The sequence below is a fragment of the Mus caroli genome, unplaced genomic scaffold, assembly GCF_978045245.1.
Source record: "Mus caroli unplaced genomic scaffold, Mus_caroli_1 scaffold_14, whole genome shotgun sequence".
NCBI classification, from domain to species: domain Eukaryota; kingdom Metazoa; phylum Chordata; class Mammalia; order Rodentia; family Muridae; genus Mus; species Mus caroli.
Genome location: NW_028227269.1, coordinates 29,920,019 through 29,945,225, shown reverse-complemented (window position 1 = coordinate 29,945,225; position 25,207 = coordinate 29,920,019). Strand labels below are relative to the sequence as shown.

The 25,207-nt window shown below is 41.9% G+C and overlaps 2 protein-coding genes across 3 annotated transcripts in view; one reads left to right on the top strand and one right to left on the bottom strand.

The window, feature by feature from the left end:
- Cog5 (component of oligomeric golgi complex 5) overlaps positions 1 to 25,207 on the bottom strand; it is a 303,977-nt gene that overhangs the window by 36,958 nt on the left and 241,812 nt on the right. For both annotated transcript variants that reach the window (XM_021179459.3, XM_021179458.3), the window contains exons 17-19: positions 16,144 to 16,247; positions 8,902 to 9,139; positions 2,389 to 2,465 (exon numbers count right to left, since the gene is read on the bottom strand). In XM_021179459.3, coding sequence (XP_021035118.1) covers positions 2,389 to 2,465; positions 8,902 to 9,139; positions 16,144 to 16,247 — 419 coding nt within the window. The remainder of the gene's footprint in view (positions 1 to 2,388; positions 2,466 to 8,901; positions 9,140 to 16,143; positions 16,248 to 25,207) is intronic.
- Positions 3,489 to 8,630, top strand: LOC110307256 (large ribosomal subunit protein eL42-like). The gene is made up of 3 exons (XM_021179528.2): positions 3,489 to 3,535; positions 4,713 to 4,816; positions 8,207 to 8,630. Exons 1-3 carry the CDS (start codon positions 3,489 to 3,491, stop codon positions 8,545 to 8,547), a joined length of 492 nt encoding a protein of 163 aa, XP_021035187.1. The 3' UTR covers positions 8,548 to 8,630.

Here is a 25,207-nt window from a genome sequence, read left to right as displayed (position 1 = left end):
ATTCTCTAAGTAGGTATAAGAAGAAGTTATCCAAGCCTGACTGTTCTTTCGGCATTCTTTTTCTCATATAAACATGGGGAGAGTTAACGGGACATTTCCCATCATAAGTGGATAATCAGTCTTACATAAAACTTATTTTCAGATTTTATTTTTCCAAACTGTCACAGAAATGTCAAAGTACTGAGGTAAAAGCCATCCTACCTCAGCAAAAATTAAGATCAGCACTATTTTAGTATATATACAACAAAACCTAAACATGAAAACAAGAGCCTAGTTCTAATGTAGCAAATGAACGTCATGTCAATAGTTTTTTCTCAGATCTTTACCAAAAGCTACTTGACAATGCCCTCAGAATGTTTACTGACCCAGCCTGGGTATCATTTGATCCCGTGGCACAGCCTACTATTTGTAGTGGTTTAAATGAAAATAAAATACCCTCCCGAAAGTTCAGATATCTGAACATGTGGTTCCAAGTAAGTGGAGCTTGGGGAGGTTCAGGAGGTGTGGCCTTGCTCTAGGCAGGCTTTGAGGTTAAAGCCCACAGCACCCCAGCCTGCTCTCTCAGACTCTGTCTCCTGCCTGCAGCTGTGGCTCCGCCTCCCTGCTCTGATGGACTCTTCTCCAGAACCATAAACCAAAATAAACTCTTCCTTCTGTAAATCCTTAGTCATGACGCTTTATCACAGGAACAGAATAGTAACTAATAAACCGTATCACCGTCTTACTCAAAGGAAATGACTGTACAGTTATTTCAATGTGATTATTTTTACAGTTCACACAGAAGAACAATAGATTGGTTACCCTAGACCCTTACAAATTTTCAATTTAGTGCAGAACTGGAATTTAACACAATACTTAGAGACTTATTTATTTATTTTAAAGAACTTATCAGATCTAAAGAAGGTATTTAAAAAATACAGAAGATCTCCCGTGACATTTTCTTTTTCTTTTCTTTTCTTTCTTTCTTTTTTTTTTTTTTTTTTGAGACACGGTTTCACTGTATAGCCTTGGCTGTCCTGGAACTCACTTTGTAGACCAGGCTGGCCTTGAACTCAGAAATCCTCCTGCCTCTGCCTCCCAAGTGCTGGGATTAAAGGCGGGCACCACCACTGCCTGGATGACATTTTCTTGCAATTGTGGACATACATGCAGTGATTCTCCACTGCAAAACAAGCAAAATTCAGGCTGTGCCACTGGCACTGAAAAAGTAATTCTGTTGACTAGAAATGGGCAAGGTAAGGCGCACACATGGTCCCTGTCAGCAATCCTGGCTCCCTACACGGCTATGACAATGGCTTGATGATGTGAGAGAGCACAGCCTTCATTGGGAGGGCATACTACTGACTAGTTTCCAAGACTGAGCCATTTTCAGAAACACATTTGGTCAGTGTGTGTAAAAGCCTTCCATGCAGCATGCTGGACTCACAGCATTGTTATACATGTTTACTATTAAGATCTTTCCAGCCTATAGGGTTGGCCACATTTTTAGTGTGAATATTTTCTATGAGTTATTACGTGAAAAATCTGGAAATCTACGGAATAAATAGCCGTATGAGCACCACTGGTGACCTTATGTTTTAGCATCTACTACTGAAGTCTGCGTGATGTTTTCAGAACAAAGTGTTCCGTAGTGGTAAGTTGCTGTATTTTAGACTATGCATATGAACTAGCGCACTATCCCTCCCTTTGACCTGGTCTGTAGGAAGCTCAACCCTAGACCTGGTGGTCAGCTGAGCTCAGCCCATTCTGCCTGAGCTCCCTCGCCCATTCCCCAAGCTCACCACTGAGCTGTTGTAGTCAATAGCTGTATGTTTATATTATAGTCTATACTTTTCAAACTAGATTGGATTGAAAATGTACTTGAACAGCTGGGCCTAGTGGTGCATACTTTTAATCCCAGCACTCTGGAGGCAGAGGGAGGTAGACAGAGATCCTGAGTTATAGGCTAGCCTGATCTACAAAGTGAATTCCAGGACAGCCAGGGCTCTGTTACACAGAGAAACCTTGCCCTCCCCCCCCCCAAAAAAAAACAGAAAAGAACAAAAATGTACATGAATAAAATTTTCAGAAAAAAACCCATGCCTATATTATAGTGCATTTCCCAGTGTTTCTGCTTAATATGCTTCTGGCAAGAGTAGGAAGTTAGAAAGCACACATCAGCTCAACCCATGAATTAAAATTCAACAGAGAAAACATACATTTCCACTATGGTATTAGCTACCGTATATAATGCTAGAAGGTTCTCTGATTTAAACAATAACTTCTAAGATGATCCATCTCATAGTGGAATTGTTAGAATATAAAATGAATGTTGACGATGTTGTAAAGGAGGAAAGGACTGACCTGCTAGTAAGATGACTCGCTTACAATAAAAGAGTAAAGTCTCACCTAAATGACCTCAGCATCCGATAGGACTTTCCCAGATCCGACACTCGCCTGCAAAGGGGGCCCACAGCCAACTCCATCTAAAACATGAAAAGACAGTCCATAGCTTTATATGTCTGACTCTGAAGGCTGGACCTGTCACATGATCTGTATTTGTCAGTTTTTCCTGAAATGAACAATGAAGAGAAGAGTGACTTATCTGGGCTCATAGCTTCTGAGGTTCAGTCCATCATGAAGGCATGGAGGGGCACAACAGCTCACCAGGTGGTGGTCAGCAAACACAGAATGCCTGTGCTGCTGGCATTCTTCCTCCCCTCTCAGCTCCAGCCCAGCTGTGGATGGCTGGACCTAGCTCAGGGAAGGCCCCTCCCTCAGGTAACCCACTCTGGAAACCCTCCTGTGCTTTACTGACCTCCTAGGACATTTGCAAGCCAATCAACTGACAGATTAACCATTACTTTACCTCAATCCAGACAAGTTGTGATCTTTATAAACTTAATGTTAGCTGCTATGAAACAAGTTCGGGAAGCCACTTAAGTTTATTAAAAAGTAAAGACTTTAATAACATTTCTTACTAAAGAGGCCCCAGATGAGATATTTTGATGCTGCTAAGTAAGAGAAGAAGGTCAAATTCTGTCTGTGATGGTTTGAATATGCTTGGCCCAGGGAGTGGCACTATTAGAACCTGTGATCTTGTTGGAGTAGGTATGGCCTTGGAGTAGATGTGGCACTGTAGGTGTGCACTTTAAGACCCTCATCCTAGCTGTCTATAAGCCAGTCTTCCACTAGCAGCCTTCAGATGAAGATGTAGAACTCTCAGCTCCGCCTGCACCATGCCTGCCTGGATGCTGCCATGCTTCCCACCGTGAAGATAATGACTGAACCTCTGAACCTGTAAGCTAGCTCTAAATATATGTTGTCCTTTATAAGACTTTCCTTGGTCATGGTGTCTGTTCACAGCAGTAAAACCCTATCTAAGACACTGTCTTAGTTGAAATATCGAGAAAAAAAAAAAAAAGCTTTCTAGACTATGCTCTGTATTCTATGTAGGCATTGCAAGTCTCCAAAGTCAGTAGAACTGATGAAAATGTTTACCAGTCAGTATGGTCCAAGTGATTATAAAGTTTAGCTCTCAAGATTTCAGCGCCACGTAAGTGGCAGAATTCTAAACTACAGTCACTATAAGGTGACCTAGTCTTAGCTCTGTCGTAAGTCAGGTGGAGATGATAATACGTGCTTGGTATAATTACAGAAGTTACACGCATAGGCTCTGCTTGCATGACAAAGAAGTACTCAGTGCTAAGTTGGTGCTGACACATGGCTCAGGGGTTAAGGACTCTTGAAGAGGAGCAGGGTTTAGTTCTCAGCACCCACATGGTGGGTCACAACTGCTTGTAACTCCACTGCCAGGGATCTGGTGCCCCCTTCTGTGTTCCACAGGCACGCAGATGGAGCATATATATACATGAAGGCATTTTATATGCTCAAACACATAAAATGAAAACAATATAGGTCTTTAAAAATTCTGAAATTATCAGTATTTAATTTTTTCTTATTTAAACTATTAAATTAATCTGTCCCCATGCAAGAAATTAGCAAATGTTGGTTTTACTTCTTTTTATTTTCCTGCTTTGACTGGAAATTCTACTTGACATTAACTGGCTCCTGGTTCTTTATCTACCACATGCTCATTCAAATTGTTTGCAATTTCTGGTACACAGAGGAAACTGGTCCTTCGAGCTAACTAAAAAATGTGCTCCATAAAAAGGCAAGGCCGCCAGGCGGGAGGCAGAGGCAGGTGGATTTCTGAGTTCGAGGCCAGCCTGGTCTACAGAGTGAGTTCCAGGACAGCCAGGGCTATATAGAGAAACCCTGTCTCAAAAAACAAAAACAAAAACAAAAACAAAAACAAACAAACAAACAAAAAAGGGCAAGGTTAGAAAGCAGCTGAGGGCAAATTATTCCCCAATAGTGCAGTGTCTTTATTTAAGAAACACACAGGGAAGCAAGTCACAGGATCAGCGCCCTCATGAAACAGCACTCAGCACTCCTTGCCAATGGGGGCCCCAGACGCTTAATCAATCATCATTTGTGAAGCAAGTTCTACTCCCCTCCCCCCCCCCCGACTCACAGCCAGGTACCACGTTATATGTGAGCATGAGGTAGAGAATTAGAAGAAGATTGTCTTTCGTTTAGGAATTCTCATATTTAGTGAAGGGTTTTTTTTAAATGTAACTATTCAATAAGATCATAAGCCATGTATAAATGTGTACATGAACACACAAATATCCATGCCCAAATAGCTTTATGATTTTGCTAAATGTTAGGTGTGCTGCTGAAATAGATACAGTACGCATACAGAAGCCCACAGACTGGTTACTAGGCCATGAGAGCGCACAGAGAGGCGTGCAGCGGGATGCTTTCGTGTTAGGTCAGTGCCGATCTTCTGATACTGAAGACTCAAAATAAACACCAACATTCAGAATAAACACTAAGTCTTAAGGGGAAAATCTTACATGATTAGAAAACTCTAGAATATGAAGGCTAAAGAAATAAAAATTTAAAGAAGAAAATGCCAGTGTTCTTGCTGACAAGATAAGAACAGCTGGGGACCACTGTTCTCAAACCCAAGTCAGGGCTGATGGGCTAGTCTTCGGGCCCTGTTGGGAGTTTGTTCCAGAATGGAACAGTTACTCTGCACTGAACACAAGTAACTACGTAATTGGCCACAAGCTTCTGATTGGCCAAGTCTATCCCACCAATAACTGTGGTGTGCATATACGGGTTTCCAAGCACATGTTCTGTGATGTAATTTCTATGACATATTTTGGTCATCTCTTTCTTCCTATTACCCTTATGATTCATTATATTCAAAGGTCAAGCCAAACAACCTTTGACCTAGCCCTGGAGTAAGACTAAATGTTAAAACAATTAAATAGCAATGGAAAAGTTCCTGTATGAAAGATTATCGCCTCAAATGACTGTGAGCTCCGTGATGACACAGACAGATTTCAAAGGCTAAATCTTTCAGATAAATTTTTAATCTATAATGACCCCCGAGGGACTGAAAAGTCATTTCCCTTTAAACACTGAAGTCCATGCTTGAAGGCAGAGTACTGTGCTGGAGGAGTCTGCGGGGTTACAGATGGACGCTCGGTGGTAGGCCTCTGGGCTGCTGCCCCGCCTGGCTGCTGCTCAGTACCCACCAGGCACTTGGTCAGCCACCGGACACACCTACATGTTTCAGGGGCATTTGTGCCCTGACAATGGTCAAGAGAAAAAAGGCAAGAGGAGTCAGAACCAACAGTGGTTTGCTTTCCTTTCTAACTCACATTTTTGAGGCAGTATGGGAAAGATAAAAATGTATCCTTAAAGGGCACCAGAAAATGTATGAATAGAAACTGCTAGGAGCATCAGTAAAGAATTTAATTCCAACTTCAATATCTGTCCTTTTCCTTGGAGGAAAAAAAGAGAGCTGAGTGAGGCTCAGGGGGATGGCACTTCAGCAGACAGTGGGCATGTCTGCCCTGAGTGGGATTAGGCAGAACCCTGCGGGCGTGGACAAGCTCAGGGCTTTTTGAACTGCTGAGTGATTAGTGTAGACAAAGAGGCAATGTGGTCCCAGCAGGAAATTAATTACCTGTAGGAAGCCACCTCGTGCTCATGACCTAATTCTTAGGGGACCTATGCCGGGCGGGCGGGCAGGCACTTCCCTCAGTAAGAGCCCTCCAGATGGCAGCCTGCACTGCCTTGTCTCTGCACTGGCGCCCTGTGGAGGTCAAGATTGTTCCAAGAGTCCTTACGATGCTTCACTTATTGTCTTTACCGCTAAACTTCATGTTTAGCAAAATCTCCCCAAATTCCTTCTCTTGGCCTTTTCTTGAGCTCTGCTTTCAGCCAAACAGCAGGGACTTTCATCACAAGAACCCTTTTCAAAGACACAGAGAACCCTGTGCTCTGGATTCCAGTAACCTCAGTGGCCTGGTTTAATTGTGATTACAAATCGACAGACCTTTCAGTTATGAGCCAGTTAAAAGGCTCTGGTCCCCAACGGCTGGCTGCCTGTGAAGCAGACACATTTCAGGGAAATGTTATTTGAGAGTTTTGACTAATCCAGACAAAACATTTCCAACCAAACGGGACTCTGAAAGCTGGGGTTCACACACAATTACAGTTTTGATCTAGTGAAATCAAAACCCCAGTTCAAAGTTTAATTAGAAAAACAGTGGAGTCCTGATTCTGACCTTACACCCGGGAAGGGTTTCTAATACTACTGGACGCAAAAACCACACTTCAACGTGTCTTTCCTGAGCCAGGCTAAGAGGAATGGTAGGATCTTGTTAAACTGGGACACATTGTGGAGCAGCAAACCAAGGGTAGGTACAGGGGCTGAGCCTCCACAACTAAACCCCGACTGCACAGCTATAAAGTCCACTCATCACAGTGAAAACACCGTTTCTAAACACAAGAATCTGTCAAACATAAGTAACAGAGTATCATTTATCCTAAGGAGGAAATGGCTTCAGAAGGTAATATGTCTTTAAAAGAAAGGGGCTGGGGGACAGAGATACAATTCTGAGTGCTGCAGCTCACCCCACCACTGGAGGCTGTGCACTGTGAGTCAGGGTTAGCTGCAGTGGGGGGCTGCCATCCTTCAAGAGAACACATCCATTACAATAAGCAAGCCTCCCTCTCCTACCACACTCACTCTGGCCATCTCCTGCTCAGCTGCCACTCTAATTGGACTTGAAGTGCTGCCTCCAGGAAAGTGACTCAAGGACCAGCTGGAGAAGAATGCAAATAAGCTGGTGGGGGAGGGAGCCGCAGAGGAGGAGGAGGAGGAGGGGAGACAAACAAAACCTAGGAGAGGGCCAGGAGACAGACCTATCAGAGGTATTTTTAAGGAGTAAGACAGGTCCTTGGACACACGGACACAACTGCCTCCCGTAAGTCGTTATTCAGAGAGAAGGAAGGTGACGAAAATGGACAAGGTGAAGCCATTTGAATGGGAGCATTTAATTTCTTTTCTCACATGTACCTTTTAAAGGTACCTTTTCCAAAGGAAGGTTGATTTTGTGTAGTTTCACAGCCTCATTTGGGGAATGAAAATAACTGCTTGATCAATTACAAGCCAGGAGCTTTTGAAAGCCAGGTTTGGGCTGTAAGTATGCTACGGGGTGGGAGCACCTGGCAGCCATGACCCTGAGCAGGAGGCCCAGGGCATGCTCTCAGACACACGGGGACTCAGTGCTGACAGGAGTAACTATCTGTAGTATGTCCAAGGACGACCGGGCAGACTGCAATGGAGACTCCCATGAATGACTACTGAGATTAGTAAAGCCAACAGCTTTGAAAGGGTTAAGAGCTGGATTCACCCTTGACCTAGTCACCTGCTTCTGAATCTTCTGAGGACACTGGGGGCTTAGGGCGTCTTCTCTGCTTCTGATTCCTGAAGGGGTAGGAGGAAGACTCAGGTAGTTGGGGGTAATTTTAAGGCTAGCCACAGGGGCAAAACAGTACTGCACTTAGTGAAGAACCCAAAAAATCAGGCAGTATCTTCAGGCCCCTGCCTGTCTCTCACGGAACACAGATGCTCACTATCCGGGCTCCATTCCTGCTGTTTACAACATCAGCTCATGGCATACATTATTTTGAGCAAAGTAAACCAATGATTATTATTGGCTTTAGGGAGATGAGAAAATAGAAATAATACAAAGGGTTGCTTTATTGTGACATAAGATACTTTGCCTTAATCTTGAACAATCAAAGATGATTTTTAATTTTGTTAAAAAGAAAAACAGCTTTTTTTTTTTTTCCTGAGCTGATAGCGCTCCTTCGAACATAGTGAATGTGCCTAAGACCTGCTGGATATTCTGCAGGAAATGTGGGAAGCACCCACCCCACAAAGTGACACAGTACAAGAAAGGCAAGGATTCTTTGTATGCCCAGGGAAAGCGGCGTTATGACAGGAAACAGAGTGGCTATGGTAGGCAGACCAAGCCAATTTTCCACAAAAAGGCTAAAACTATAAAGAAGATTATGCTGAGACTGGAGTGTGTTGAGCCCAACTGCGGATCTAAGAGGATGCTGGCTGTTAAGAGATGCAAGCATTTTGAACTGGGAAGTGACAAGAAGGGAAAGGGCCAAGTGATCCAGTTCTAAGCCGATTTTGTTTTGAAGACAATAAGATCTTGACCTTTCACCCCCTTTGATTGCAGTTGGCCTTTTGGGAGGGAATCAATTAAAAGCTTCCAGAAACTAAAAAAAAAAAAAAAGAAAAAAAAAGAAAGAAAAACAGAAACAGTATTTGGTACAATATTTTAAAACTCTTTTGTGTAGTGAATTAGTTTTAGGTGGGTCTTCTTTTCTCTTTAGCGACGTGAATAGTTAAGGTACTGATGTTAAGTGAATAGTTAAGGTACTGATGTTAAGTGAATAGTTAAGGTACTGATGTTTACTTAACAGATAGCAGTGGGGCTCAAGCATTAGTTCCCTTGCAGCAATGCATCAATTTACCTGTGCAAAGTCAACAGCGAGTCGCAGTTTCCCACCTTCACCAAGAGGTCTTATGAGACTGGCATTGCGGATAAAAAGCTCAATGGCTCTTTGGGCAATAGCTTCAGTGTTGTCAAAAACAAAATCCAAGCATTCAAAGTGTTTAAAGTAGTCATTCATAACTCTGGCAATGAAACCTTGTAGCTCTTTCATGTACAGGGAACAAGGAACATCAGGCTTTCCTGAGCTGCTTGATGCCCTATAAAAGGGAAAAAACAAATTTCAGCATTGATGCACAAAGCTACAATCTTAAATATATTTTGCCCCTGGTTACTATTTCAATCCTGTGCAACTTATTTTTCCTATTAGTGATATAAAAGCATCAATTTTGTTTTGTTTTGCTAAGTATTAAAGAAAATAAAGCAATGTTTAAGTTGTATTCTTTTTTTTTTTTTTTTTTTCCTTCGAGACGGGGTTTCTCTGTGTAGCCTTGGCTGTCCTGGAGCTCACTTTGTAGACCAGGCTGGCCTCGAACTCAGAAATCCGCCTGCCTCTGCCTCCCGAGTGCTTACATTTGTGTTTAGATCCTGTGAAGATTACTTAAGGATTTTAGCATGCTTTTACTTAAAAGATTGTGAAGAATAAAACACAGCTATCTGTCTGAGATGAATCACACGCTGGCCTTTCAATGTCTGACGCAGCTTCCAGCTCTCCGTCCACTCCTATGTTTTGCCTGGTAAGTGAATGTGTCAATAATAGATTCTGAGATGACATTTTACACTTTTCAAGGGCAGAAAATGCTTGGTGGCAGTCTCTGCTCTTGCAGTTGATCACATCAGTCCAATGGCAGCACTGTGACAGAGGGACTGGTTGTGTAACAATATGCAGTATGCAATTTTCCCCCTCCAGATGAGGTTTGGAAAGGCTTTAATTTGGAACAGTAGATGATACCAGCTGTGCTTCATGATATTCTATTTATAACTTATAAATGTTTACAACTGCCCTTTAAAGAATATATTCAAAGAATATGAAATATTTATAGGGAGGAGGGGTTATACCGAAATTAGAAATCACCTGATCCTAGCTAATAGATGAGATCATTGACTATATAATGCTGAGTTTTGTCCAAAAAGCAAGGGAGATGTTTCCAACTTCTGAGAGTGATGCAGAGGAAATGGAAATGGTCTAGATGAACACCAGCCATGGCTGAAAGTCTCTGAGACAGAGAGCAACATGAACTTGATAACCTTCACAGCAAAGAAATGGCAGCTATAATCAGAGGTCTCCCACCTCCAGAAGAAGACAGAACTAGGGGAAGCTCCAGAGTACGAAAGGCTGTCCTAATGACAGGGGGCTCCCCACCAGGTCCACAGTACAGCGTGCTCAGGCTCAGTGTCTTGGCAGGGTGCTGTGTGCTGCCTGAGCAGAGCCCCTCTGGGTCCTGATGGCAAGCACCACATGGGATTTGTCTTCACCAGATTCAGGTCACTACATGGCCTATTTTCATTCAGGTGCGTACCAGGAGAGAGTGCTAAGTGCAAAAATAAAATATTTTCATATCCATTTGTTTATTTACGGAAGAGGCAGTAAACATAGTGACATTGTATACAGGGTAAAAAGATAGAAAAAGCATCTAATAAACACATCAATCACAGTAAACTCGTATTTATTCCTTTTATCTAGCTAGAACTTTATACCAGTTTAACCAACATCAATGCATTACCCTGGCTGCCACGCCCTAGGAACCACTGTCTGTTGTTATCATTTTAGGGTCTGCAGGTAAATAAGAGCATGTTTGGTTTCTGTGTCTGGCGTATTTTGACATGGTATGTCTTCCAGGGTCATCTGTGTTGTGGCAATCAGTAGTGATTCCTTTTGGACAGCTGACTACTGTTTCATCTTGTACCCACACTACATTTGCTTAGCTTGTTTATCTCCTAGACAGACACATAGGGTGGTCCCTCCTGTTCTGTCAGTTTATACAATGCTGCACTGAACATTATCTGTGGATGTACCACTGATGTCATACCACACAAAACATACGTAGAAGTGACACTGAAACATAGAGCAGTTGTACTTTTACCTCTTTTGTTTGTTTTGGAGGTAGTGCTTTATGTAGGGCAGCTGGTTTGCCTTTTGCCCTCCAAATGCTAGGATTAAAGGCATGTACCACCAGACCCAGCCTGTCTTTTTAGCTTTTTGAGGCACCTCCATATAGCTGTCCACAATACATATGGTAAATCACATCCTCGTCAACAATGCCAATGTTTACAGTTGCCCGTCTCTGTAATAGCTAACCTAACCATTCAAAAGTTGCGGCCTTAATCAACATTTTTTTGCAGTAATGTGTGTGTGTGTACATGTGTTTTGTTATTTGTTGAAACAGAGACTCATGTAGCCAAGGCTAGCCTTGAATTTGATATGTGGTCAAGAGCTCCTGGACTTGACCTCTGTAAAGGCAGGCCTGCATCATGGCCAGTTTATTCTGTACTGGGGAACGAGCCAAAGGTACACACTAGGCAAGGACCAACCGAGTTACAGTCACTCATTTGCAAATTCTTTTTTTTTAAATCTATTTATGCTCTTCCTTCACTTTTAAATTAGGTTATTCAGAAGTTTCCTCTGTACTGAGATTCTGTTCTCAATCTCTCCCTCCCTCCCTCCCTCCCTCCCTCCCTCCCTCCCTGGTTTGTTTGTCTGTCTTACAGCTTTGGGACCAGCCCCTTCCATGGCTTTCCCTGCACACTCCTTCTCCTCACCCACACCTATCCCCTCTCAGTGGCAGCCTCTGAGGTGCAGAGGCTTTTGAGTCAGTGCAACCAATCGCTTTCCTCTGCTCTTTATTTTGCTGCCTGAGCTTTTAGGATTAGAGAAGAGACCTGTGCAGACAGGTGTCAGGGCTCTCCTGCATGTTCCCTCCAGGTCCTGCATGGTTTTATACACTGTGCAGCACTAACGTATCTGATGAGGCGTGAGGTCCTGCGTTCCCAGCAGTGCACTGAAGAGACCGTCCTTTCCCACTATGTTCTTGGCACCTTTATTAAAAATCATTTTATAAAACTGGACGAATTTCTGGGCTCTCTATTCTATTCCACGGGACAACGTTTCTTTTCATTTTTAATGCCAGTAACTTACTATGATTCTACAGCTGTTAAACCATTTTAAAGTGTCTCTCGCTTAGTCCTGTGTGTGTGCGTGTTTGTGTGAGTGTGTTATGGTAAGAGCCAGTGTACATGGAGCCCCTGGGACAACTGTGATGTTGATCCTCATCGTCCATCTGTTTGACACAAGGTCTCTGTGGGAAGCTGAATGGTAGGCCGCCTTGTTTGTGAACTTCGGGGATGCTCCTCTTCACCTCCAATCCTGCTGCTGGGATGACAGGCCCACGGTGTTCAGGGTGTCCCAGGGATTCTGGGGATTACAGCTCACGCTTGAGCAGTAGATGCTTTCCCAACCGAGCCACCTCCCTAGCCCTCAGTTACTTTGAGGGATAGATTAAAATCAGGAAGTGTGATGTCTTTGGCTTTGCTCTTTATCCTTAGGTTGCCATGGCTACCCAGGGCTTTGAGTTTTAGGATTTGTTTCTTTTTATTTCTATGAGAAAACATTGGAATTCTAATAGTGGTTAGAAATAATCTATAGATGCTTTGGTAGTACAGACATTGTTACCTAGTTTAAGATGTTTTGAATTGGATTTGTGATTTTTTCTGTGTGTGCGCAGGTGCTTATGTTGCACATACACAGAGGAAAACCTTGGGTGTCATTCTTCAGATGTCTACTGTGCGTGCATGTCCACAAAGCTCTGAGTGTGTGTGCAGGTACATGTTCACATGGTGAGAATTTTCTATCTGTGTCTATCAGACACACTGACCTGTACTGTCCTTCCTTGCAGTTCCACCATTCCATGAACATGACTCTCCCAATGAGCTTCTTCAAGCTTTCAGTTAGTCTGTGGTTTCAGCCTGCCAACCTTTTAACGCCATGGTTAAATTAATAGATAAGTAATTTTTAATTAATAGATAAGTAATATTTAAGCTATGCTAATGGGTTTCTTGTTAATTTATTGTATAGCTAGTCCCTTGTCAGCTTATATAAATGCCACAGGCTCCTCCTGTTGGTTCTGCATCCTGATTTTACTGAACTTATTAGCGCTAGCCATGTTCTGTCTTCAGGGGTTTCTCAGCAGTCACTACATCTTTTCCTAAGGAATGCCTTCTGTTCCTTTTGCTTCATTGTTCTGGCAAGGGACGTCAGCATTGGACACAGGTCACAAGAGTGGCTTCTGGCTGTTCATCACTGAGTAACCATGACCTTGTCACATGTGGCCTTTTCTGTGGTGAGATGCATTTTTTACAGCTAATTTCTTAACTAAGAGATGGCAAATGCGGCAAATACCTCTGCATTTGATGAAATGATTATACGACTTGTGTGCGCTGTTCTACTGTAACACATCTACTGATATATCTGTTACGTTGCCCTTGCATCCCAGAGACGAGTCTCACTTGGTTGCAGTACCTGAGCCTTCTTAAATCTTTGAGTCCTGTTGTATTTGCTCTGCTAGGACGCTGCTGAGGAGTCTGCCAGTGCTCAGCAGGGCACTAATCTCTCAGTTTCTATTCTTCTCCTGTCCTCATCTGGCTTTGGAATAAAGTGAATGCTGGCTTTATGAGAAGAGGACATATTCTTTGTTAGTCTGCTTCTTGCAGTTTGAGAAGAAGCCATAACAGTTCCTTTTTAAGTGGTTAAGCTTCATCCAACAAGCCATTAGTTCCTGCACACTTCCTTGATGGGAATATGATTCAATTTTGTCATTCATTCTGTTCTGCTCAGATTTCCTGTTTGTTCCCGAGTCTGTGTCATGTGTCTAGGAACCCATATACAATTCCACAACTCGTGCAATCGCCCAAATTCCTACAGCAGTGCACATGGGCTCCCTTCCGCGCCTTTGCCAGCTCCTATCTCTGGACTGGTTTTGTCTGTTTTGTTGTTAGGTACTACCATACTGTGGCTGAATCTGGGACCTGGTGGACACTAAGCAATGCTTTAGCACTACCTCCCAAGCACTTTTCCTATTCCCACCTTGTATTTATTAGACACAGTCTTACTAAATTGCCAAGGCTGGCCTAGAGCTTGCTCTGTACCCCAGGCCAGCCTTAAGAGTAGTGATCCTTCTGTCATTTATCTGTGGACATTCTATGATTTCTCCTATTAAACTCTTATACCACCATGGCAGCCGTGGCACAAATCTTTAATCCTAGCACTCGGAAGACAAAGCAGGTGGATCTCTTGGAGGCCAGGACAGCTCTACAAAGCAAGTTCTAGGACAGCCAGGGCTATATAGAGAAACCTTGTCTCAAAACAACAACGACAACAATAAACAACAACAACAACAAAGAGATATATAATACTGTTAATTTTGATGTTTTTCTTCCTAAATTTGTTCAGGTTATTTTTATGGTCTAAATGGAACTTTCCATGGAAAACATCCCATCTCTATGAATGTGCATTTTATATATGTCTGTTGGGTACATTTGTTTTAAAGTATAGCTCAAATCTCTGTACATATGATCTGCCTGTCATTGAAAGGATTATATTTTTGTTATAATCAAATTCTTTAAAGATCTGTTTATATTTAGGTGTTTTGATATCAGTTGCATATGTATTTTAAATATCCAGTTAATAAGGAGACTCCTTTATCATTTTATAATGATCTTCTAGATTGTATTTTACAAGTTCTGACGGAAAACCTATTTTCATTAGCTATAGCTGTTCCTGTTCACATTTTGGTCGCCATCAAATGGAATAGCATTTCCTGTCTCTTTCTTTTCAGTTCTGTATGTTCCTAAAGCTGAGCTGGGTCTCCTGTGAAGGCCAAATCCACTTGGCCTCTCGGATTTTTTTTTATATTTCTTCTAAAGCATCACAAAATCTTTCTCTTACTCTGGAGGAGTATACATCTATTACTCAGGAGGAAGACGGATTACAATTCATAACAGTTGCAAAATCACAGTTATGAAGTAGCAATGAAAATCATTTTATGGCTGCAGGTCAGCACAGCATGAGGAACTGTGTTAAACGGTCCCAGCATTAGGAAAGTGAGACCCACCCCCTAAGGAAAGACAGTGCTTACGAATATGGTGACATGAAGATGTGTCACATGAAGTGATCTGTTCAGATGCAATGATTTCACTGGGTTGTAGAAAATAGCTTATTGGAACACGTTCCAGAAGTGTGTGCTAGTGTAAGTGAAATATACTTCAGATGAAATTTAAGATACATGCTATCAAATCTCCTTGTGGATTAGAAGTCTGATTTAAATGTACTAAAATACAAACAATCTTAGCTAGTAAAGATTAATTTCCCCAGTTACTCTCAAGCCTTGAATAGTATGTTCTCAACAGGTAGTATAGGTAATCCAGAGTCTTCGTAACAATAGTGCTATGCCGAAGCTGAAGTTTAAGTTAAGCATCCTCACAACTGAGAATTGGTGGATATGTATTTTCATGTAACCAGACTGGTATGCACTGACTTTCCTTAGAGTGGTGGTTCTCAACCTTCCCAGTGCTGGGACCCTTTAATACAGTTCCTCATGTTGTGGTGACTCCCAACCAGAAAATTATTTTCATTGCTACTTCATAACTAGAATTTGGTTATTGTTATGAATTGTAGTGTGAATATCTGCGTTTTCTGTGAAAGGGTTCCCAAAGGGATCAAAACCCACAGGGTGGGAATGATGCCATAGAGGGACGCAGCCACTCCTACAGAGATCCGGGGCTCTTCTCTCACTGCCTCCTTCCCCACCCAGACTCTCATCAAACAGGACTCTCCTTCTATTAAACATGAGAAACTCTGAGGAAGGACACATCTTACAGGACTGAGAGAGAGCTTGCTCTCAAAGCCAGGTAAGAGTCAGAGGAGTCTTCAAGAGGAACGTCATGCTTGTGCCAGGTGATCACACAGGTCAGGAAGAGGCCATCTGTGAGAAGGAAGGCGATCAGGAGAGGAAGATGGCACAAACCAACCAATCCTGAAGCACAGAGCTAAGTACAAACCTGCTGCATCTCAGTAAGCAAAGAGAGAGATGATGGGAACCAGAACAAAGATAATGTGGTAATAGCATTCACAATGGAAGAGTAGGAGGCAAGGAGCCAATGCCATCACAAGAATAAAGCCTGGTTGGCAAGGAGCTTGGAGAGTAGGAGGAGTAGGGAGTGAAGAATCAAGGCAGTGAGGACTAGTAACAGCTCTGAGGAAATGCTTTACCCAGAAAAATCTTCCTGATGCATGGTGATGATTATGGCCTCGATCGCATCTGCCACTGACGTCAGCAAGGGCTGTATGGCATTCCCCATAAGATCGTGAATTGTCTAACAAAGAGAAAACGGGAAAGAGAAACAAAATTAGAGAAACTGACACAAAGAAATCTGAGGAAATGAAGTGAGAAACATTTTGACTAACAGTTTTCATATTCTATCACAGTCAGACTATACATAGTTTAACTAAGAGAAGTGTGTTTCTCGCCCTAGCCACTAGCAGCAATGGCTTAGAAAGCTTAAAATACTAGGAATACAGCACTGAAAACTTCCAGCTCCTCCAATCATCTCACTCCATCAAAAGGTTTAATGGGTAAATGAGCCCATGAGAATGTAAGCCATGCCAAGGAGCAGACACAGGCCATTCACAAAGCAAAGAGCAAACCAGGACATTTTTTTGTTGTTTCTCAAAAATGTAAAACAAGTAATTCCTTAAGAACCGAAATCTTACGTGATGGTTTGTCTATGCTTCGCCCAAAGAGTGGCACTATTAGGAGGTGTTGACCTTGTTGGAGTACGTGTGTCATGTGGGTGTGGGTCTTAATCCCCTTGTCCTAGCTACCTGGAAGTCAGTCTTCTGCTAGCTGCCTTTGGAACAAGAGGTGAAACTCTCAGCTCTTCCAGCCATGCTCCTGCCTTGATGATAATGGACTGACCCTCTGAAGCTGTAGGCCAGCCCCAAATGTCATCCTTACAAGCCTTGCCTTGGCCATGGTATCTGTTCACAGCAGTAAAACCCTAACTATGACACCTTCTCATATTTTTTTTCACCAGAGTGAACAGAGGAAAACCACTGGTGACTCCTACAGGGTGGAACAGTAGGCAATTCACAAGGTAGGTTTCTGGGGAGAATTCCATGTCCGTGAGTCTCATTAATCTATGCAGTAATCTCCAGCTAGGCTCGCCAACTCTCTTGGTTTCTCTCAAGTCTCAAAAGCTGCTGACTACTAAATCTAACCAATCTGCTCCCAGGCAGCAGCTGGCAGGGTTTAGAGACCAGGAAGAGAGGAGGAATGTGTTACCAGCATCTAGCAGCAGACAACGATTCTGCGAAACACCCTACTGGTTAGATCACACTCCAGAGATCTACAAGCCAAAGCAGCCATGCTGCTTGCGTGGAAAAATGTTTGGAACCACTGGTTAGCCTGTGGAAGATATCAGGGCTTAGTTAAAGGGTTTTGGTTTTGATGTGCAGATACTGACCAGAATCCTATAAACACCCCAAATCAAAAACTGGAGGCACACTACACATGCTTCATGGTGACTAAGGTCACATGACAGGTGGTCATGGTTCAAAATAGTTGAAGCCAATAAGAAAAGAATATGGGGGATAGCTATTCATTAAGTCTCTACATGACATCTTTAGGCCTTCATCTGTCAAGATAATAAACATACACACAGCTGTGTATACAGACAAGTATGTATGACCCAGTCTGCAGTCTAATGATACAGATGAAACATGATAGTAAATTAAATATTCAAAAGAATGTTGTAGGATGGCACAGAGATTTTATCACATGCTGAAAAGATATGAACAATAAAAAGAAATAGTGTCTGAACTGAATCTCTGACAAATAGGAAAGAACCAGAGAGAAGGATGAGACTGGGAGCACGTGTCAAAGCTACAGGAGCCCGAGAATGCTGGTCTACCTGGGGAACCATAGGGCACAGAACAGAGACTGGAAGTGCCTGCCTCTAAGAGAGAAGCAGCTGGGGTGTGCTCGAGGTGGGTTGCTATAAGCAAGGAGTTTATCAGGAAGGGATGTAGAGACTAGTGATAAAGTACTGTTAAGATTTCAATTTAGAAAACAATCATATTGGATAGTAGCCTAAGGGATTCTACTGGAGGCAGGAAAACAATTATGAGACTGCAGGAGATACCAATGCCAAATGAACTAATTACACACAGCGAGGATGGAGATGAAAAGTCAGTAGGGCTTTGTAGTTAGATTTGGAAAGGTGAAGAGATTTAAGAGTGCGCGTGTTTGTTTGTTATTTTAATATTTAGTCACACTAATGACTGAGCACTATATATAAAAGCAGCACAAGTTGATTTGGGGATATAAAGAAAAAAGACAAGTTCAGTTAGGCACAAGAATTAGAAATGCCTATTTGAAAATGTATTTGGGCTGTTATGTAGGTACCTACTTCCTGAGATGTTTTCATTAGATTTAGTAGTCACCAGCTTTTGAGACAGGAGAGAAACCAAGAGAGTTGGTGAGCCTAGCTAGAGATTACTGCACAGATAAATGACAAATGCCACTTAAAAAACACAAATAATAGGTGACCTTGGAGGACTAGAAGGAGGAGAGACATTAATTTAGTATTCAGTATTTAGTATACTTGATATGGTAGGTAATTTTACTTAGAAATAAGTTATTTCTCCAAAGAATTTTTACTCTCTTTAATTTATATCATTCATGAAATAATTTATACATAGAGAACCTCAGGCAAGTTCAGAAGGCCGTCCAAAGCTGTGGGTAAACAAGTCCAACAGCTGAGACCCTTCGTATGTCTGCCCCTACTAAGGCTGACACTGCACTGGGAAGAGAAACTGAAGGGACCTTAGAGAACAGGAGAAAAAAAGTAAAGGCCATCTTTAAAAGGCTGAGTTTTTTACTTATGATATGGAGAAGCATCTAAACTGAAAACAAGAACACCCACTCGAGAGCTTAGGAGACCCAAACTCGGGTAGTTTCTGAGAGCTGCAGAACTCTAGGGTAAACGGGTGGAAATGCAAGCCTCCTATGTTTCATGGTGTGGATCTCAGGGGACCACAGTAAGGACGGGCAAGGATAAGTGATACCCAGAAGGAAATAAAACCATATAGTATTCTTCTTAAACATTTTCTGACCCTCTACCTCTCTTTCTCATTCCTCATTTGCACTGGTCCCCTTCCTGATACCAAATGGTCCTCTGTGACAAAGCAATATTCTGAAAATCTCTCTTACATTCTAAGAGACTGGATTTTTGTTGGACCTCACACCCAGAGTTGAGGTCCTTGAATACATCTTGAAGTCACTTCAGACTTGAGACTGCTAGTCTGCTGAATACTCAGCTTGCCTTGTGGGGCCTAAGTTAATGCAGAGCTGCAGTCTGCTCTTCCATGCACTTCGACCCAGATAATGCATGTGAATCATCTGCTGAAAGCAGCAAATGCAGAAGTGGAAAGCAGCTTCCTAAAATCTACCATAAAGGTCAGGAGCAACAATGTGTGATTATTGGTTGATAAACAGTGAAGTTTGCTGTCTGAGTCAGCTCGAGCCAGTGCTCTGATTTCCATGAACTACTCCATATCCTTTCCCATGTGGTACTTTTTATGCTCTACAATAAGTTACAGATTAAAACCCTTTGTCATAGAGAGATACAGACACAACTAACACTCATAGAAAAGACACAAAGGCAGACAAAGGCAGACAAGCATATATAGGGTCAGACACATACACAGACACATAGAGACACCATTCACACACAGGAACACACACACAAAATGGCAGACACAGACACGAACAGATTCATAGGACAGTCTTCAGGCAGGCACACATGCAGACTCATGTGAAAGAGAGACTGAAGATAAAGGACACAGGGAGCATGAAGCAGAGAATTCAAATATAAACTCCCTCTTGGTTAAATGACTCCAAGAAGTAGTGATTTGATGGCTTTCTTTCCTGTAAGAAATTATTACTATATAAAGTCTGCACAGTCCTCATATGTATTGTATTTATGTATTTATATATTTCACACATACATATATATATAATTTAAACTGACACTCTGCATAAGATAATGCTGAATATTGTCTTTCTTGCACTTCCATTCTTTTCTCTTGCTCCTCCCCTCGTCCCTGTAGACCCCTCACTTTACATGACCAATCTTACTTTCATGTAATATATGTATGCATATTTGGCTCTAATTCTAAATACGAGAGAAAACATACAATATTTGCTCAATTCTGGCTAATTTTGTTTGGCCCAATGATCTCTACTTCCACAAGTTTTCCTGAAAATGGCAAATTGTTTTTCTTATGGATAAATAAGACAGTGTTTTCTTTCTCTTCTTATGTATAGATGGGAATCGGGGCTGGCTCCTCATCTTGGTGACAATGAACAGTGCAGAGATGAACGTGGCTGTGCACGTCACTCTGGGGCTCACTACTTCACATTCTTGAGTGTGCGCAGTAGCTATGGCTGAGCTTTGCAGCAGCTCTAGCTTCCGTCCCCTTAGGAACCTGCATAGCAATTTCCATAGTGGCTCTCACAGTTCACATCCACTCCTGTAAGGGTATGAGGGGACCTTTTTCTCTAAATCTTTATTAGCACCGGTTGTCACTTCCCTTCCTGATGACCATTTTGATGGGAAGAGGATGGAATTTAATGTAGGTTTTATTTGCATTTTCCTAATGGCTAAGGATGTTGAATATTTTCATATATTCATCAGTTATTATATCTTTTAATTCTTTGCCAATTTCATGCATGTATATATTGAACTTTAGTCATTTTCACACACACCTCATTTCTTACTCACTCCTTGTAGCAGATAAGATTTGACTACATTTGAGTTCTTTTGAGAACTGTCTATCCAATTCATTTCTTCTCAGGATGAGTTTGGTAGTGTCTTTCAATTCTACTGTATGGAATGTTTGAGGGACATTGATAGATCTTTACAGGTCTGCTGAAATTCAGCAGTGAGTCTGTTGGTGTTAAGAGCTTCTTTGTTGGTAGACTATTACTGTGTCAATCTTGTTGATTATTGCGGGCCTGTTTAAGTTGTTTATATGCTTTTCACTTAATTTTAGTAAGTTGCATGCATCTATAAATTATTCATTTTTTTCTATGTGTTGCTACTGTGGATCACAGAGTTCTCTAAAGGCACTCTGCACTCCAGTGATCCTCTACAGTATCTATGTCTCACATCTCATGTATGGGCTTTCGTCTGTTCTCAGTCCAGCTAAGAATCTGTCAGCACTGTTTATTTAAAAAAACAAAAAAACAAAAAAACAGGCAGGCATGGTGGTGCACACCTTTAATCCCAGCACTCAGGAGACAGAGGCAGGCAGATTTCTGAGTTTGAGGCCAGCCTGGTCTACAAAGTGAGTTCCAGGACAGCCAGGGCTATGCAGAGAAACCCTGTCTTGAACACCCCCCCCCCAAAAAAAAACCTCCAAACAAACAACAACAAAAACAAAACCAATTCTTCCTTCTACTAATTATTTCTACTGTTCATTTAGCCTCCAGTTTATTAACTTCTGCTCTGTTCTTTTTCATACCTTACTGTCTACTGCTCTGGGGTTACCTATTCTTGTTTTATAAGACCTTCAGGTACATCACTATGTTGCTTACTGAGCTGCTTTCAATTAGCACTCACAGCTATGAATGCTTCTCTTAAAACTGCCTTTGCCATATCTGAAAAGTTCTTTTTTTTTTTAAATGTTAGTTTTTACATTGTTCTTTTTTTTTTTCTTTTTTAAGTTTTATTTATTTATTATATGTAAGTACACTGTAGCTGTCTTCAGACACTCCAGAAGAGGGTATCAGATTTCTTTACGGATTGTTGTGAGCCACCATGTGGTTGCTGGGATTTGAACTCCGGATCTTCGGAAGAGCAGTCTGCGCTCTTAACCACTGAGCCATCTCGCCAGCCCCCTGAAAAGTTCTTATACCTGGCTTTCATTTTATTTAATTCTATCAACTTTAGACATTCCTCACTGATTTCTTCAACAGTCCATTTGATCATTCAAGACAGTATAATCAGCCGAGAACACTGGTTCATGCTTGTAACCCCAGCAATTGGGAGATACATTCAGGAGGATCAAGAACTCAAAGTCACTGTACAGAGCAGGTGTGAGGCTGCCATGAGCTGCACAGACCCTGTCAGAGAAAGATAATGACAGACATCCCACTCATCTCCATGCTCTGGCAGTTTCTGTGGTGTCTTTTTCTACCCATCTCCAGTTTTACTTTATATTTATCTGATAAGATTCAATAAACCACATGGGTTATTTTCTATTATTTAAGACTTGCTTGTTGTATCCTAAGATAGAGGAAGTTTTTCAAAGCAATTCCACTAAAATCAGGGACTAGACAAGGCTTCCCACTTTCTTGCGACCTATTCAATATAGTACTTGAAGTTCTAACCAGAGCAATTCGACAACAAAAGGACATCAAGGGGATACAAATTGGAAAGAAGTCAAAATATCACTATTTGCAGATGATATGATAGTATATATAAGTGACCCCAAAAATTCCACCAGAGAACTCCTAAACCTGATAAACACCTTCAGTGCAGTAGCTGGATATAAAATTAACTCAAATAAATCAATCGCCTTTCTCTACACAAATGATAAACGGACTGAGAAAGAAATTAGGGAAACAACTCCCTTCTCAATAGTCACAAATAATATAAAATACCTTGGTGTGACTCTAACTAAGGAAGTGAAAGATCTGTATGATAAGAACTTCAAGTCTCTGAAGAAAGAAATTGAAGAAGATGTTAGAAGATGGAAAGATCTCCCATGCTCATGGATTGGCAGGATTAATATAGTAAAAATGGCTATCCTGCTGAAAGCAATCTACATATTCAATGCAATCCCAATCAAAATTCCAACTCAATTCTTCACTGAGATAGAAAGGGCAATTTGCAAATTCATCTGGTAAAATAAAAAACATAGAATAGCAAAAACTATTCTCAACAATAAAAGAACCTCTGGTGGAATCACCATGCCTGACATTAAGATGTACTACAGAGCAATTGTGATAACAACTGCATAGTACTGGTACAGTGACAGACAGGTAGATTAATGGAATAGAAATGAAGACCCAGAAATGAATCCACACACCTATGGTCACTTGATCTTTGACAAGGGAGCTAAAACCATCCAGTGGAAAAAAGATAGCATTTTCAACAAATGGTGCTGGCACAACTGGTGGATATCATGTAGAAGAATGCAAACTGATCCATTCTTTTTTTTTCTTTTTTTTTCCTTCAGAGACAGGGTTTCTCTGTATAGCCCTGGTTGTCCTGGAACTCACTTTGTAGACCAGGCTGGTTTCGAACTCAGAAATCCACCTGCCTCTGCCTCCTGAGTGCTGGGATTAAAGGCGTGCACCACCACACCCGGCAAATTGATCCATTCTTATCTCCTTGTAGTACAAAGCTCAAGTCTCAAGTGGATCAAAGACCTCCACATAAGACCAGAGACACTGAAATTAATAGAGGAGAAAGTGGGGAAAAGCCTCAAAGTTATGGGCACAGGGGAAAAATTCCTAAACAAAACAGCAATGGCTTGTGCTGTAAGATCAAGAATTGACAAATGGGACCTCATAAAATTGCAAAGCTTCTGTAAGGCAAAAGACACTGTCAATAAGACAAAAAGGCCACCAACAGATTGGAAAAGGATTTTTACCAATCCTAAATCTGATAGGGGACTAATATCCAATATATACAAAGAGCTCAAGAAGCTGGACTCCAGAAATTCAAATAACCCCATTAAAAATGGGGTTCAGAGCTAAACAAAGAATTCTCAACTGAGGAATACCGAATGGCTGAGAAGCACCTGAAAAAATGTTCAACATCCTTAATCATCAGGGAAATGCAAATCAAAACAACCTTGAGATTCCACCTCACACTAGTCAGAATGGCTAGGATCAAAAATTCAAGTGACAGCAGATGCTTGTGAGGATGTGGAGAAAGAGGAGCACTCCTCCACTGCTGGTGGGGTTGCAAGCTGGTACAACCACTCTGGAAGTCAGTCTGGAGGTTCCTCAGAAAACTGGACATAGTACTACCGGAGGATCCAGCAATACCTCTCCTGGGCATATACTCAGAAGAAGTTCCAACTGGTAATAAGGACACATGCTCCACTAGGTTTATAGCAGCCTTATTTATAATAGCCAGAAGCTGGAAAGAACCCAGATGTCCCTCAACAGAAGAATGGATACAGAAAATGTGGTACATTTACACAATGGAGTACTACTCAGCTATTAAAAACAATGAATTCATGAAATTCTTGGACAAATGGATGTATCTGGAGGATATTATCCTTAGTGAGGTAACCCAATCACAAAAGAAGTCATTAGCTATGCACTCACTGATAAGTGGATATTAGCCCAGAAACATAGAACACCCAAGATACAATTTGCAAACACAAGAAAATCAAGAAGAGGGAAGACCAGCCAGGCGTGGTGACGCACGCCTTTAATCCCAGCACTTGGGAGGCAGAGGGAGGAGGTTCGAGGCCAGCCTGGTCTACAAAGTGAGTTCCAGGACACCCAGGGCTACACAGAGAAACCCTGTCTCAAAAAAACCAAAAAAAAAAAAAAGAAGAAGAAGAAGAAGAAGAAGAAGAAGAAGAAGAGGGAAGACCAATGGGTGGATACTTCATTCCTCCTTAGAATAGAGAACAAAATACCCATGAAAGGAGTTTCAGAGACAAAGTTTGGAGCTAAGAGGAAAGGATGGACTATCCAGAGACTACCCCACCCGGGGATACATCCCATAATCAGCCATCAAACCCTGACACTATTGCATATGCCAGGAAGATTTTGCTGAAGGGACACTGTTATAGCTGTCTCGTATGAGGCTATGCCAGTGCCTCGCAAATACAGTAGTGGATGCTCACAGTCATCTATAAAATGGAATACAGGGCCACAATGGAGAAGCTAGAGAAAGCACCCAAGGAGCTGAAGGGGTTTGCAACCCTATAGTTGGAACAACAATATAAACTAACCAGTACCCCCAGAGCTCGTATCTCTAGCTGCTTATGTATCAGAAGATGACCTAGTCTGCCATCACTGGGAAGAGAGGCCCCTTGGTATTGCAAACTTTATATGCCCCAGTACAGGGGAATGCCAGGGCCAAGAATTGGGAGTGGGTGGGTAGGGGAGTAGGGCGGAGGGAGGGTATATGGAACTTTTGGGATAGCATTTGAAATGTATATAAAGAAAATATCTAATAAAAAAAAAAGGAAAGGAAAGATAGAGAAGTTTTAAGAAGCTTCCATGGGCTACCAAGAAAAA